The following is a 16,195-nucleotide window of genomic DNA, read 5'->3' as shown; positions in this document are numbered from 1 at the left end:
GATGTACCATCCTTTGGAATGTAGCAGGTGCATTTTTCAGTCCAAAAGGCATAACCTTAAATTGGTATAAGACAACTGGGGTAGAAAATGCAGTTTTCTCCTTGGCATGGTCTGTCAGGGCTAATTGCCAATAGCCTGACGTCAGGACTAATGTGCTGAGGTACTTGGCTGAACCAAGTCTATCCACCAACTCATCTCTCCTTGGTAAAGGGTGGGCATCCGTCTTGGTGACTGCATTAAGAGCTCTATAGTCCACACAGAATCTCAATTCTTTGGATCCTGCCTTTGGTACTAACACAACTGGGCTAGACCATGGACTAGTAGAGGGCTCTATTACCCCGAGGTTAAGCATCTTGCTGACCTCCCCTTTGATGTGGGTTCTTACATTCTCTGACATTCTGTATCCTCTGCTTTTTACTGGCAGACAGTCACCAGTGAGTATATCATGCTGGCCCCAAGGGGTCAAGCCTGGTGAAAGTGAGAACAGGGAGGCAAACTGATTTAACATAGATGTGCACTCCTCTTTTTGCTCAGGTGTCAGATTTGAAGAGAGATTAACTCCTTCAATCTTTTCATCCAAAGGTAAGCCTCTGAGGAGATCAGGGAGAGGTTCACTCTCTTCTTCCTCTTCTGCTGAAGCTAGAAGCAAGGCTCCTACTTCAGGTCTGGAGACATACGCGTTTAGTCTGTTGGTGTGGAAGACCCTGGGTGCCTCCTTGGGATTGCCCAAGTCCACCAGATAGTTCACCTCTCCAAGTTTTCCCACAACCTTGAAGGGTCCCATCCATGTGTCTTGCTAGGCCCTCTGCCTTGTTGGAATCATAACAAGAACCAGCTGGTCTTGAGTGAACTCTACCATGTTAGCCTTTTGATCATGCCAATGCTTGACCAAAGCTTGACCAGCCTTCAAGTTATCACTAGCTTGGGCCATCGTCTGTGGCATTCTCCTCCGGAGTCCTATCACGTAGTCAGTCACTATGACTGGCTTGGGGGTAGGAACACTGTCCAACCCCTCCTTAATCAGGGCCAATGGACTTCTGACTGGATGGCCATAGAGACGTTCAAAGGGACTATAACCTACTCCCTCCTGAGGGACTTCTCTATAAGCAAAGAGAAGGCATGGCAGTAGAAGATCCCACTTTCTTTTAAGGGGCTCCTCTAAAGAACCTATCATGCTCTTCATTGTCCGATTAAACCTTTCAACTAATCCATTTGTCTGAGGGTGGTAGGCGGTAGAGAACTTGTAGGTAACTCCAGTTTTTCCTCATGGCTTTCATGTAGTGGGACATAAAATTTGACCCCCTGTCAGAGATTACCTCCTTAGGAAACCCAACCCTGGTAAAAATACCAAGGAGGGCCTTAGCCACAGCCTTAGCTGTAACAGTCCTCATAGGAATTGCCTCAGGGTACCTAGTAGCATGGTCTACTACAACAAGGATAAACCCGTTGCCTGAGGAGGTTGGGGGATCAAGGGGACCAACATTGTCAATCCCTACCCTCTCAAATGGGACTCCCACTACTGGGAGGGGCACTAAAAGTGCCACATTCTTGGAACCACTCTTACCAGAAGATTTGCAAGTGTGACAGCTCTTGCAGAACTTATCTACTTCAGCCCCCATCTTTGGCCAATAAAAGTAGAGTGAGAGCCTTTCCTTGGTCTTCTTGAAACTCAAGTGACCAGCCAAAGGAATCTCATGGGCTAGCTGCAAGAACTGGAGTCTGTTTTCTTGAGGGACTACAAGTCGTTTGTAGTCTCCAGGTGCAGACTCAGTCGGTTTACTGTAGAAGAGGCCATCTTCCCAGTGCAACCTATACTTCCCAGGCTCCTGCCCATCAGCCTGAGAAGCTGCCTGGTGGCAGAGACCTTCCAGAGTTGGACATTCTCTTTGGCCTTTACGAAAAGCTCACCTGCTGGGTCCACCTTCTGCCAGTAAAGACAGCAGCTCAGGATGGTCAGCCGGGTCCAGATCTCCAATAGGTTTTTGGCCTCCTACTAGCTCTTCTTCAGAGTCTAGTTCAACCACACAGGGTTGTACCTCCCTTTTAGCCTCAGCTGGAGGTGGAGTTACTGGTGTAACTTTGGACAACCTAGGGGAAGTCCTTGTTGGAAGGACTGGAGTGCTTGCTGCTGGTTTCCTTCTAGAAGTCTTGGGTTTCCCCTTTGCTTCTGGTTGTTCAGCTATAGCACTAAGTAGCTCCCGTGGAATAGGAGTGATTCTTTCTTCCATCATCTCCTTAGGTTTTCCCCCTTGCAGGTCTGGTTAGTTCCCGTAACCTTTTACTAGGAGGTCTGGGGGTATGTGACACAACTCCAAGAGTTTTCAGGTCATTTCCCAACAGAACCCTTCCTGGTACCTCACATTGTACACTGACAGGTATCTTCACAGTCATATCATTGCACTGGATGAGAACTGGTAACTGGGGACACATCTGCACAGGCCCCCCAGCTAACTTGGTGAGGTGATTGGGGGCCCTAGCAACCTCCTCTGCCTTGAACAAATATTCATCCACCACAGTTATGCTGGCTCCAGTGTCCCTAATGGCAGGGGTCTCCTGACCCCTGGACACTGTCCTTATAATACTCTTTAGTATTATCTGGGATAGAATTATAGACATCTAAATTCTGTTGTTCCCACAACCCCAGGGACACTAAAGAAACACTGGCTGAGACTCCAATGGGATCATCAGCCAGTAGTAGAAAGCTTCCACTTGTCATTGGTACTTCCTCCTCTGGAGCGAAGGCTAGGGAGACGGTGTGGACCCCTGAAGGTTTACCCTTACATCTGGGATCCCCTTTCACATGGTCAGTAGCCTTACAAACATAGCATGTTCCAAATGCTTTCTGGAATGGTGGCTTGTTCTGACCTCCTTCTGGTCTGGGACCAGAAGGTACACTAGCCTGATTTGGTTTCCCATGTGGCTTACCCTTATAGTGCTCTTTGGGGCCCTCTTTGGAATTGGAATTATTTGAATTCTCTTCGGAGTCCTTTTTAGGCTGTTTTCCCTCATCCTTTTTCTGAGTTACCCCAGAATCCTTGTGAGTGGCCCTATTGGCAACCCACAAGTCAGCAGCCTTAGCTAGCTTCTTGGAATCTGTTTCCTTAGAATCAGCCAAGTGCTGTCTGAGCTCAGGAGAGCAGGCATCATAAATTGACTCCAACATAACAAGATTTGTCATCCCCTCATAAGTGTTCACTCTGTAACACTTAATCCATCCCTCTTAAGTTTTTCAAATGTTCACTCGCCCAGGTAGCCCAAGGGGTACCATCATGCTTTTTGAGGGTCCTAAACCTCTTAAGGTACTGGGAAGGGGTCTTCCCAAATCTAGCTATTAAAGCTAGCTTCACACATTCATAGTCCATCCTATCCACATCCCCCAACTCCATTACCACATCAGATGCAACAGGGGGGAGCCTAGAGAACAACCAAGGAAGCAACTGATTCCCTGAGATGCCCTGGAGCCCATGATTATATTCAAACATAGCCAACCAATCCAACACATCCAACTTAGCTTCATACGTACCCACAATCTCTTTAGGCGTCCGGGGTCTTTTGGGACTGGAACTCCTAGAGGATCCAGGGAGGGAAGTATTTTCAACAGACAATTTCTTCATCTCTAGCTCATGCTTGAGCTCCATTTCTCTGAGCCTTAGTTCTTGGTGCTTTTGTTCAGATTGGACACTAATTCTTTTGAACTCTAATTAAAGTCTCATTTTTTCCAGTTCAATGAATTCAGGACTTAATGTGGGACCTGACAAAGGTCCAGTAGACACAGATTGAGGTGCTAGAGCAGGCAGAGGGCCAGGGGGAACAGTTATAGAGGTTTCATCTTCTACCTCCACAACAATACTATCATTACTTTGATTCATATCATCCTCAGGACTGTGATTTCTATTTGCTAGGGAGGTAGGCTCCTCTCAACCACTACCCAGACTTTGATTTCCTAACAATCTTTCTATAAGTTCCATTTTCTTCCCTCTTCCCTTTTACAGGAAGGTCCTTATGTCTACAAAGAACTCTTAAACGATCAGCAGTTTTTGCAGAAAGGGACTCCTGGCTGTAACTTTCCATAGTTGACTTGTTAAAAAATAGCTTTTACAGTGCTAAGCGTTATGGTTAGTTGCACTAAAGTATCACCACTCTAAAATGTATACTCAACACAAATCGCACCGCTGTACACCAGTGTTAGGCAGAATCCGGTGCAGTTCCCTTAGGGAACACTGCAAAAAGATTAAGACTACAGGAGTAAGCAGTAAACCCAATTGGTAGCAGTCTGCACCACCCAGATTTACCTGGTAGCTGTGGCTGAGCAGTCCGACTTCTCTCAAGAAGAGTAGGGCAGTATATAGAGTATACAGAATAGGGCTAAAAACACAGTAGAGCAAACAAACACTGACCAGTGCTTTGTATAAAAGTATATAATTATTTATTTAAAACACACTTCAGGCAATATACTAGCTTTCTAAATCAAAAGCAAGTTAAAACACAGTCCGGTGAAGTATACACACCTTCCTTAATAACTATTAGACATGTCAGGATTAAAACACCACAGTTTGTTAAACAGATGTGAGCGCATAACCTGATGGCACTTCAATAGTTCAGTTAAAAGGGAGAGAAAAAGGCAGAGCATAGAAATAAAACAGGTCCCAACACTTTTAGGAGTTCTCAGCAAGGGAATAAAGGCAGTGTAGACTGTAGAGCCAAAGTTCATAGGCCAGGCCCACTTACAAGGGAGCAAAGCGAAATGTGCCCAGGATCACACGGTTTAAAAATGCACTAAAAGTCTTTGCAGAATGTTCAAAAGATGTTGGGGCGATTCAAGAAGGTAAAGTTAGGTCTGGGGCCAACCCAGTTGGAAAGCCAAGGATTTAAGGGTCACCTTGGGCAAACCGAAGAAAGGGAGGCCAGGCAGGACACAGTACCTTAAACAGAGAGGAAGCTCCAGCTGTGGCAGTTGTTCCTGGCAGGGGTTGCAGTTTGTTGTTTCGACCAGGGGAAGAGAGGATCTCGTCGAGGAGGAAACGTGGAGTCGTTGCACTTCACAGGGATGAAACCAGCCGCGGAGTTCGTCAATAAAAGGAGCGTTCCTTTTATCTGCTGTCAAATTGGTGAAGCTTGGCTATCTGGCTGCCGGGGTGCTTGGCACGGGCGATTCGACCAAGAGACGTCTTTGGAAGGCGAAAAAGGCGAACTGGTTGGTCCCACCAGCTCAGAGGAAGAAGACTCGTCCAGCAGAAGATCTTCTCTTGTCGTCGGGAAAGTGGTGAGGTAGATGCAGCAGGGCTTCACCGGTGGTGTCATCGTTGCAATTGGCTCCACTTCTTCCCTCTTTGGATTCTTAGGTCCTGTGCCGACTTCTGAAGTTCCAGTCCCAAAGGCCCTGCTTTTATGCAGAAAACCCCCCATTCATCAGCCTAGCTGTCAATCGCACATGCTAAGTGGTGAGCTGGGCGGCTCACCACTGGGCCAATCAGAGTAGAGTGCGACTTGGGTTGCCGAGGCAACGCAGTCCAGGGTGCCAATTCCCCCCTCTACCCCTCCTGTGGAACCCAGACAGAGTGGCACCATTTGGAGTGCTTCTGTGGAGAAGCCCGCCAAAATGGTGGAACAAAGGGCTCGAACTTGGTCAGAGTTACAGAGACGGACACAAACGCCATTTTAGAAAAGAGTTCTGATAAAAAGACCCAACCGGGGATTTAATATTAAATAAATAAACCAGCGGTATCTTTAACATTGCACCAAAAAGTGGTGCGTTTAAAATCAATGGGAAAATCCCATAGAGAATATTCTGGTGGAATATTTTGCATGGTAACCACTGCCACCAGCCAGAAACTCGACAAGGGGGGACTGGACAGTGCCCCCTTGAAAACAGACCCAGGGGCAATATAATTAACCCCTTCCAGTACTTCCACAATATGATGGTTTGTACTGGTTCTGTTCACAATTTAGGACTAGTAAAGTCAATGGTGACTTTACATGCCCTGGGAGACAGTAGCCAGTCCCAGGGTATGGAGTCTATGTTTGGGGATCACTATGACACCCTGTGTTACTGCACTGAGGGTGCTGTGTAACACACACATAAACAATAGATGATACCCTATGGAGTAGAATGAAAATCCCATAGCCCATAAGCACACAAAGAGTCCAGGACACTCAAATCATGCCTAAGAGTGGGAGGAAAAGAGTCTCACTCTTAGCAGGAGAATAAAACAAACCCCAAAAATCCAGCAAAGCTGCTGGGGGACTCACTAGGTTTGGGAAATTAGCCTTATAAGAGAATTCTCCCTAACATCTCTAAAAGTCCAACCAGCGGACTGGAAGACAGTAACAATCGCCCCTGTCCAATCAGTTGTTAGAAGAATGCCTAGCTTAAGCCCGACCCCACCATATAATCCTATGTCACTATGCCTTTTAAATAAGGGAGCCTGACAGAACTCTGTACACTCTCTTCTGAATTTTCTAGCGCCTACTTATCCAGATAGTCGACCTTCACTCTGCAAGATTCCAGACCCCACTGCCAGAAAAGGGATAGTTGACCCATGCCTTCCTATCCAGGCAGAACCACCCTTCAGCACTAAAACCCCATAACAAAATCCCACTAACTTCTGGGAGAAAGGGGAAAGGTGGCTGAGCCCGCGTTGGGATTCTCCAGTGCTGCCTGCTTGCCTTGCTTACCCGCTCCATCCAGCTGAGGTGTCGCTGTGCCGTGAGAATTCCTTTGCCGAGCTGTCTTTTGCCAGGAGAGCCTGCTATCCGGTGACCTGAACCTTTTAAGTACAGAATTCGGTTGGCTGTCCCAAATTCCAAAGTACAGCGCTGAGTGTAAGTATTACCCCATCCTATAACACATAGCATACCCCATCTTGACCCCTTTGTCTTTGTCCTATTTTCTATGTAATCCTACCCATACCCTGATAACTTGTCAAAATTGTTCTAATTCTCCATGCACCCTGTCCTTGTTTTTCTAGTGTTAGCGCCATTCTTTCATTCACCCCATCTTGTAACTCCTTAGCAATACTTTGATTAAATTAATTTTCTCTAAAGAAAAGGGGTACACTGCGTGAAAGGTTACAACTGTAGCGTAACCTTTATATTCAGGGGTGGCGTTCCTCTTTTCTAGCCATTAAATCTTGTGTAAGTAAAACTTTTCCTTTCCTTCCAAACCGATTGTCGTTTTTAACTGCTTTATTTTCCTAAAATCAAACCTCATTCCACCTTGAAAATCTCATTCAATTCTTCGGCTATAGACTTCCTTTCACTTCTATATTGTCCCTGTGAGGTGCCTCTATCCCCTTGGCCAAAAACCGCATTCCAATTCAGAGTATTTCACCCGTTTTTCTGAAAAAACGTTTTTGACATTTAAAACTGCAAACTAGAAAAAATAACTTTTCCATGTGTGATTTGACTGCACTATGTTTTCAATTTCAACCTGCTTTGTGAACTGTATGCCTTTTGGCGATACCTTTTAACTTATAGTTGCTAGTTATATATGACATCCCTGAGACTGTGATTAAAACATATGTACATCATTATTTAATTACACATATAATTAATATTTTGTTATAATCTGAGTGTCACTTTAGGCCATTGCAAAGGGATTCTGATTCTGTTTACTGCCACACATCCCTGGCTACCTGCTGCTTGTTTCTATCCACCCAGAATTAATTGTGAGTTGAGGGAACATTGCAGGGGGAAATCTTAACTCTGGTGCTATCTATCCTAATTGAAAAAGTGCTCCTATTCATTTGTGCTTTGGATATGTTCTTGTAGAAGGGTTACCCAAGTGTATTTCAGTGGTTTCATTCTAATTATCACCCCATTGGTGATTGCTGCCCAATATAAAAATTGTGTGATTTTCTTTGAAATTAAAAAAAAAAATTGTGTTACCACCCACCGGCCTGGTTCATGGTCCATTGTGACCCGAGGTATTTGTAAAAGGCGGTGTGAGACGGGTCGGGTATCGGCTCAATACGAATTCGAAATTAAATAACAAGCATTCTAATTGCGCGCTACAGCTAAGGCTGGGGGCGAAGGTCCTGGTCCGGTGTGTGACGCCCGGTTAGAATCCTTCACACGGGTCCAGGTCTTCCATCCAGGGGGGGGACCATCTATGATTCCTGCGACATTAACTTCTCGATGTAGACCACTTCCACGTGCAACCATAGATTTATTTGAACTAGTAAACCAAAAAAGAACAATACAAAAGGTAACTGAAAAAACGGCATATCGCCCTTTTGGCCCCTAAGTGACATCTCACTACGGGCCAGGCATGGGCTGCACAAAGCCCAAGATAAGTTCCATATCTTGCAAAGCTTTCATGGTCGACAAACTTAATTCAGACCTGCATCTTGACCATCCCTGGAGACTCAGGTATGCGGAGGGGATCTCCCGGGCCTCCCGCCTTTAATGACCTTTGCCCACGTGCTCCCTTTTAATTCAGAGGTCATCTCTCTGCCCTGATCATGAGGACATGTTTAGTCAGATCCATTTCTTTCCTTTTGTGGGGTGGAACTCCCCATAATCTCTTCTTCCTCCTCCAGCTTGTCAATTGAGCGGGCCGACCCCCTAAACATGAACTGCAGAGTTGCTGGGAATAGCCATTGGTATTTGATGTTTTGTTCTTGCAGGAACAAAGTGAGTGGGCGGAGAGATTTTTGTTTTTGGATCGTTGTAGTGGCCAGATCTTGGTGGATTTGCAGAGCTGAACCCTAATAGGTTAGTTTGCCTTGTGTGCACCCTGCTGCCATTATTTCCTGTTTAGTGGTGAAGAAATGGACCTGAGTGATCACATCTGGTGTGGCATTCGATGTTGGGCTTCCACGGAAGTACAATCTGTGTGTACGATACAACAGTAGCAGTGATTTGTCCATATCGGGCAGGAGGGCCTGGAAGAAGTCTCCTATGTATTCCGCTAGGGCCTGATCCGAGATGGAGGAGACACTCCCTTAATATGTAGGTTGTTCTATGAGCTCTGTTTCATTTCTAGGGATTCGCCCTTCTTTTCCAATGCATGCTCTGGTGCAGGTCAGCAAACGCTGCAGAGTGGTCAAGGACTTGATCCTCTGTTTCCCCCAGCCTCTGATCTGAATCTACGACCCTCTGGTCCAGTCAGTCCAGTTTGTTTGAGATCTCCACCATGCAATTGCGGAAATCGGTTTGATATCCATGGTAAAGGCATGAATATCCTCTTTAGTTGCCAACTGGACTGCAGGGGGGTCCGATGATTGAGGAACTGCCTTCCCCGTCTCTACTTTTCTCCCTGTCTCTGATGGGAGCAGCATCATGGAGATGTCCACGTTTCTTTGGGACTTTGATTGTCTAGACATTCTGAGCCTATGGCCTGGGTCTTCCTGTCCTTGTTTGAACGAGCTCGTAGGGTTTGGTGAGTGGGATTTCATAGGATCTAGCTCATCCGGGGGCAGCAGTGCAGTGCTCTTAGCTATCTCCGTCGCTTTGCACTATGTCATGGGTTTCAACCCGTCCCAACTCTTTGCTTGGAGTGACCCCCCACTACCCCACTCGCTCCGTGTCCCGAGGTCCCCGCCGGCTTCGCGCTCAGGGCGCTGTCATCCCTGGGGAGCCAGAGGTGATTGGGGACCTATATCTGTGTTTGGTTTTCAGCTCTGTTCTCCTGTTCACCGCTTCCCCTCCGGGCAGAAGACGCCGCGAGACGCAGCCACTCGCTTGGATTCACGTCCTCCCTCTCAGCTTCGGCTGGCTTTACGGCTGCTTTGGCTACTTTGGAGGCTCTGGACGAGGATTCCTGATCTCTGGTTCTAGGGAAAGGACTCCCCTTGCAAGCCACTTTGCGATCGGGCAGGGTGGTTGCTAGCTGGGTACAGCTTCACAGCGGAGGCGCCAACTTGGGATCGCTCCACCAGCCGTCTGGTGACTTGGCTCCTGGACTGTCGCCTGACCTCCAGGCCCGGGCTTCATGCGTAGGCTATCGGTAGCGCGACCACATAGCTGCTGCTGCTAGCCACGCCCCAAACTGTCCTTTATTAATTCTGTATATATCAGACAACCTTTGGAATCGCTGATTGTTTTCTTGTAATCCATGTCTGATTGCCAATGAAACATTTACAAATCCTCCTTGACTTCAACTAAGTTTTGTGTCCAGCCCTAAAGGAGTGCATTTTTTTGCTCGTAACCAATAGATGGTGTAGTGCAAGAATGAGATTTGAACCGATTCAACCTTCATTGTGCAAAAGCAATAAAACGGTCTCTCGTCGTACCTAGGAACTTCCTGAATGTCTCATTTTAATCTGCAAAGGAGAGTTTGAGACATATAGGCTTTAGGATATGGGTGAAAGATTCAAGTTCTTCATTGAAACATTTTGGCATCCAAATAATCAGTGGTGGGTCCTATTAATGTGCCTCTTTCCTAGGCAAACTATTCAAATGTAGATTCAGCCTTTAATCTGTATGCCTTAGTCATACTTTTCCCATCTGTTGGTGGAATGTGCAGCCTTTACATATTCCACACAGTCTTCCATGGAGTGAGACAAGAAGTCCCTTCTTTGTCCGCATTTTGTGACCCATTAAATTGGTGGACAGTCGCTGATGTATATGCGTCTTGCTAGCTAAGTCACGCTACTAGGCATTGTAGTTTATTTTGCATTCATGTACACAATGTTTTGTTAGTCAGCAATCTGGTCTCAAATTCTCGATAACCTATCGCTACATTCACATGTTTTCTCTCTCCCGTTTTCTGTCATTCTTGTCTCCCTTTAGTCTTCCCACTCGCATCTTTTAGTTGTTTCTTCGATGGCATGATCATGTTTTCCCTCTCCCATTTTCTCTTTTTCGCTTGCCATCCCTGACAGAAATTGGAGTCTCCCTTTTATCTCTTTATCATGTTTCTCTCTCCTGTTACCCATAATGTATGCACTTTTTGACGGGGTTAATTCTCCAAGCCGTACCATTTAAATGCCTGGTTTTAAATGCCTGGTTTTTGCTTTCACATGTACTTTTGTTGAAGGGGCTCACTGACAATGTTGATCATTCAAAAATTTGTTGCAGGCCCTATTTTGGGAGATGCATCTATATGGAGCACTGGTCACGTATTTCTTTGTTGATAGGGTTGCTTTTGCGACGAGCGTCTTATTTATTGAAACTCCACTGCCATCTGCTGGCCATTTTTATTTTAGGGCTCCCTTACAGCTGGAGAATCGCATTGATGGTCCCGTTTAGCAAAATAATTCTCTCCAGGTTCTTTGGGCACATTATTTTGCTTATGAAATGTAAAGAAAGTTAATCTTCACAAGGTACTTTAATCAAGAGTCCAAATACATTTTATTAATTCAGAACAGTATCAGTGATGACCATATGAGAAATGGTGGGAAAAAGATTGAGGCAAACCACAATAAAGTATCTAGAAAATATCAGTGCAAACATGTTACCAGGAGTGTAATTCATGTGCTGTTGATGCTCTGGGTTTTTTTTGTAAATATATTCAATCTGTGGTATTGTAAAATGTAGTGCTTTATCAGAAATAGTTTTTATTTTAATTTTAGGGGGTTTGTAAAGTGCTGCACACGAACGATATGTATGTGAATTGTTTTTTTTTTCTCAGTCAGGTGCCGTTATTTGTGCAAATACATCAAAAATGGAGGAGATTATATGTTGGAGAGTGCCAAGGTCCTGGTGTTCGGACAGATTTTGAAATGGTACATCTTCGTAAAGTGCTCAATCAATATACCCACTTATCTGGGCTGCTGGATATCTTCAAATCAAAGATTGTAAGTTTATGTTCTTATTCAAACTGTATATTAAATAGAGTTCAACTTTACCATGGATCGGAGTAAGATTTGTAATTCATTTTTGGCAATTGCTAGTGGTTTTTGAAACGATTAAACCCATTTTGTGCTGGAACAAGTGTTTTGTGTGCAATATCCAGTCGTGTGCCATAAATTAAATCTAAAGAAAGAAAGGTAAATTGAAACAATCTATTGCAAAGGTATTGTCTTTGAACTAGTGTAGTGTGGCGCATCGTAAGAAGGAGTCGGACATAACACGGATACAGCAATAAGCCTGGAAGTGTTTTAGTGGGGGGCATGCATGTGACACAAGTGACAGTGATGACAGTTAACGGGAATGACAGTAATGACAAGGTCTGAAAGGAGGAGGCCAAACAAGATGTGAGGTGGAAAATCTTTGGCCACAAGCTTTATTGTAATACAAGCCATGGTGCAAAAGAAAACCAACCATAAACAACATCATAAGCAAAATAACACAAATATATTTTGGGGAACACAGGGATCAGATGAGCGCTTCCACATAGGGCCAACTCGAGGCTGATCCCTGCTGCCCTTCATGTGAAAAGCTTGTGACGTTGGAATGGACCCGGCGTGGGAGCGGTGTCCGTTTTTTCTTCATATACTTTATACTTCACTTCTGTACTGTATCCTTCCTGCAAGGTTGGAGAGGTATATGCCTTTCATCCACTGTTGTGCACTTTCCCACGCTATGAGGCATTTGCATACCTTCTTATCGCTCTGGTGACTCACTTGTGATGTAGCCCCCTGAGGGGCGTTATTTATTATTTAACCTCAGAGGTGGATTCTGGAGCTTGGCTTGCCTTCCACTTGTCTTCAGTTTTTTGGGGCATTGACCCTCCCTTTTACCATTAGTGGTGTGGCGTGTGAGCCTGTTCCACTGTGTCTAGGCATCCATTTAGCTCACTGATCCACTTGTGATATGGCCCCTTGTGAGGCGCTATTATTTTTCATCCTCCGAGGTGGGTTCTTAAGCTTCCACTTGCATCAAACCTTATCTGGTTTTGGGCATTTTGCCCTTCCGTGTCCTCAGGGTGAATAAGGGGGCATCCTCCATTCCCCCGACTGCCAAGTGCCCTTGTTTCACTTTTTGGGCATCTTTCGGCATTCCCTTCGCTCATGATCCACTTGTGTTTGAGCCCTGTATGAGGCGTTTATTGATTTGTTTCTCCTCAGAGGTGAGTTCTTTGAGCATGGGTTTTTATACCTGAATTCCGGTTCCCTTGAACGTGTTTAGCTCCATTTTGACCTTTTGAATTCGGTTGCTATTATTATTTGTCCATCTTTCTTGGGTATTTTAGCCTGTATGTATACTTATTTGATTCTTTAGATTTTCCCCTACTCTATTTGTAAAACTTTATATATTGCAGTGCATCTACCTAGCCCCTTTTTGAGTAGTTCATCCTGGGTTTTACAGGATGGGAGGGAGGTTTTAGTGAATGGCATCTGGATCAGGACTCCGGCGCTGGTGGTGCCGGGCAGAGGAGAGGCGGGAAATGAGAGGGGCTACCTTGCCCTCCCTGGTTATAGGCCAAAATTGGGCTGAGGGCAAGGTAGCCCCTCTTTGAACATCAAAGGCCCCTTGTCTCTACGTCCGTCCGGATGGGAGGGGGCCTTTAATGTGACTACCTGATGTAACCTGCCCCTGCCACCTCCCTTCCGCATTGGACGCCCAGCAGTCTGGGTCCCCATTGTCTTGGGGACCTAGAGGCCCGCCCTGTCACCGCCATGCTAAGTGGGGCGAGCACCTGAAAGGTGCAGCCCCGGCCGGACCCACAACAAACTCACCTCCCAGTTTATGCCCCTGGGCCTCCCATACAGGAGGGCCCCTGTTTATAAGCCTGGAAGTGTTCTGGGGGGGGGGTGGAGGCATGCATGTGACACAAGTGACAGTGATGACAGTTGACAGGAATGACAAAAATGTCAATGTCTAAAAGGAGGAGGCCAAACAAGATGTGAGGTGGAAAAACTTTGGCCATAAGCTTTATTGTAATACAAGCCATGGTGCAAAAGAAAACCAACCATAAACATCATAAGAAAAATGACACTAATATATTTTGGGGAACAGAGGGATCAGTTGAGCGGGGGCCCTACTTCCGAGTAGGGCCAACTCAAGGCAGATCCCTGCCACCAGCCTGAGGGTGGTGCTGCCCGGGGGTCCCCCCGAGGTCCCCACCACAATTAATGACAAAGTTAAGAACAGCCCCGGGCTGCAAGGGACCAGAATATATTTCTGGTGAAGATGTCCATGCCCTCTATGGACAGGTGGACCTCATTGCTGCAAAACAGGGCCTGATTTTGGACTGTGATCCCGTGCTTTATGAATTTCAGACCTGAGAATAGGCGAAAGTTGGCCACTACTTTATTTAGCTTGCGCCTTGACATTTCCATAGCTTTATCGGACTCTGCACCTTGCAATGTTGGTGCATGATGATTTTGGACATCATGACTTCTGTTCGTAGTCTTAACATGTGTGCAATGGATCTGAGGGAGGTGCAGATTTCCGCCAGGAGGGGCTTCCTGCCCAGGTAGGCAAATCATTGCCCCCGAGGTGGATAAGGAAATTGGGGGGCAGGGGAGCTGGCCCCCAGCAGGCCAGCCAGCTTGAAATTAAGGTCCCCCCACCGCATGCATGGTTTGCCCCACAACTAAGTAATAGTGTCCTGAAAATGCATGCCTTCCTGGGTTTCCTCCAGCCATCTGCTGGCCCTGGTGATGAATGAGTGTCCCACAATCCATGCGATTTTTTGAGGGAGGGTTCCCCGTGGGCAAGAAGCGGGAACAAAAAAGGGGGTGGAGAGGGAGAGGACACTGTTGGATCAGGTCTTTTTTAATATATCTTTTATATGCTCCAAATTTCCAGCCTCCTATTCCCTTTATTGCTTTTTCTTGCAGCCCTCCCATTCAAGCGGATGTTGCCGCACCTATCCTAAATGAGTGGGACCCAAATTCTGTTGGGTTCCATCCTATTGCCATAATGGTCTTTTTGAGCACAGATCTCAATTGAAATCTGCTGAGGCCGGAACCATTTTTGTGTGTGAAAAGTTTGCTAAGAAAAGCCCTTGAGTTGCAGATTGGGCAGTACTCTGTCTCTTCTATACACTATAGGTTTATAATTCTACCTTTGCCCATTTGGTCAGTTTTGGATCTGTTGTGTTTGACTGCCATTGACTCCTTACCCAAGTTGATGTCGGCTACATCCAGCTCTTCCTCAGAACCTGTGTTCTTGGATGCAATTTGGCTAATCCTGAAAGCCCCAAAGTAATTGAGCGCAAAGGCTGCCTTAAATATGGTAGTTTTGTATGAATGGTTGCATACTTTATGCAGGGTGTCTAACAGGGTTTTTAATTTAGCAAAATTAAGAGGGCGTACAGTGTCTTTTTACCCCCTCCAGTTTGGACCACCCTTTGAACGCATACCTTGTCAAAGCCATGTGTGGGATTAGTGGCCCCCACCAACAGTGTAGTAGGATACTGCTGCCAAATGCGGGGAAGCCCATGCCTTCTTTTTGTTCTGCTTGAAGGCCTATTCCATGAAGTCATTGACATGGCTCTCCTGGATGTCTCTGATGTTGGTGACTTTTGTAATGTTGCCAAAATCTGTCAGGCACTTATTGTACATTTTAGCCGTTTTGTGGGCCAGTGCCTTTTTGGCCAAGTCCTCTAAGATCCCCCTGCGCTCGCCTGTAGATGTGTGGTGCCGGGATTTGGTCCCCTCCTTACTTTTGCCTTGGCGGCGGGTGTGAGCAGGGGTTTTCATTGGGGAGCCTTGTTTGGGGGAATGGTGTGGTCTGCCTTGTTTTGTTCACAGCTGCCCCAAACCTCCTCTGGAACAGCTGTCATCTTTGCTTCTGGCTGTGGGTTTAGCACCCTGAAAGTGGAGAACTGAAAACGGGACAGTGCGTCGGCGGCCTCATTTTCCTTGCCTGCAGTGTGCCGTCCAATTATTACAATGTTGTGCTTCAGATTAACTTTTGTAATTTCTCTTAACTTTTTCAATACCAGGGAGCAAGGTGCAGCGCCTTTGTTGAGCACGTGTACCACTTCCATATTGTCTGACCATGTGATCAGCTCTGTATTAGTCTGCATGTCCCCCCCCCAGAAGTAGAGTGCCATCCATATGGGAAATATCTCTAGAAAGGTAATGTTTCTGTTCCACCCCCACTCATGCCAACGGTGAGGCCAGTGGCCAACACACCACTTGTTTATAAAACATATTCCAAAGCCTTTGCTGCCTGCCGCGTCAGTGAACAGGGCCCTTTTCCCTGCATCATTCATGGGCTTTCGCCATATAACTTTCCCATTGAAGTTGCTAACGAATGACTCCCATATTGCTAGGTCTTGTGCTTTCGCGTTGCCCAATCTGATGTGGTTGTATTGCTTGGTTACCCCCTCAGCCCCTCATTCTTAGCTCTAGGC

The 16,195-nt window shown here is 46.1% G+C and overlaps 1 protein-coding gene across 2 annotated transcripts in view; it reads left to right on the top strand.

Annotated features, from left to right (window-relative positions):
- RAB3GAP1 (RAB3 GTPase activating protein catalytic subunit 1) overlaps window positions 1-16,195 on the top strand; it is a 1,600,561-nt gene that overhangs the window by 292,253 nt on the left and 1,292,113 nt on the right. For both annotated transcript variants that reach the window (XM_069616562.1, XM_069616561.1), the window contains exon 7: window positions 11,576-11,741. In XM_069616562.1, the coding sequence (XP_069472663.1) occupies window positions 11,576-11,741 (166 nt within the window). The remainder of the gene's footprint in view (window positions 1-11,575; window positions 11,742-16,195) is intronic.

The sequence above is a fragment of the Ambystoma mexicanum genome, chromosome 9 (genome assembly GCF_040938575.1).
Source record: "Ambystoma mexicanum isolate Mex_15411 chromosome 9, UKY_AmexF1_1, whole genome shotgun sequence".
NCBI lineage: Eukaryota > Metazoa > Chordata > Amphibia > Caudata > Ambystomatidae > Ambystoma > Ambystoma mexicanum.
Note: the sequence above shows the minus strand (reverse complement) of the source record. Positions and strands in the feature narration are given on the sequence as shown.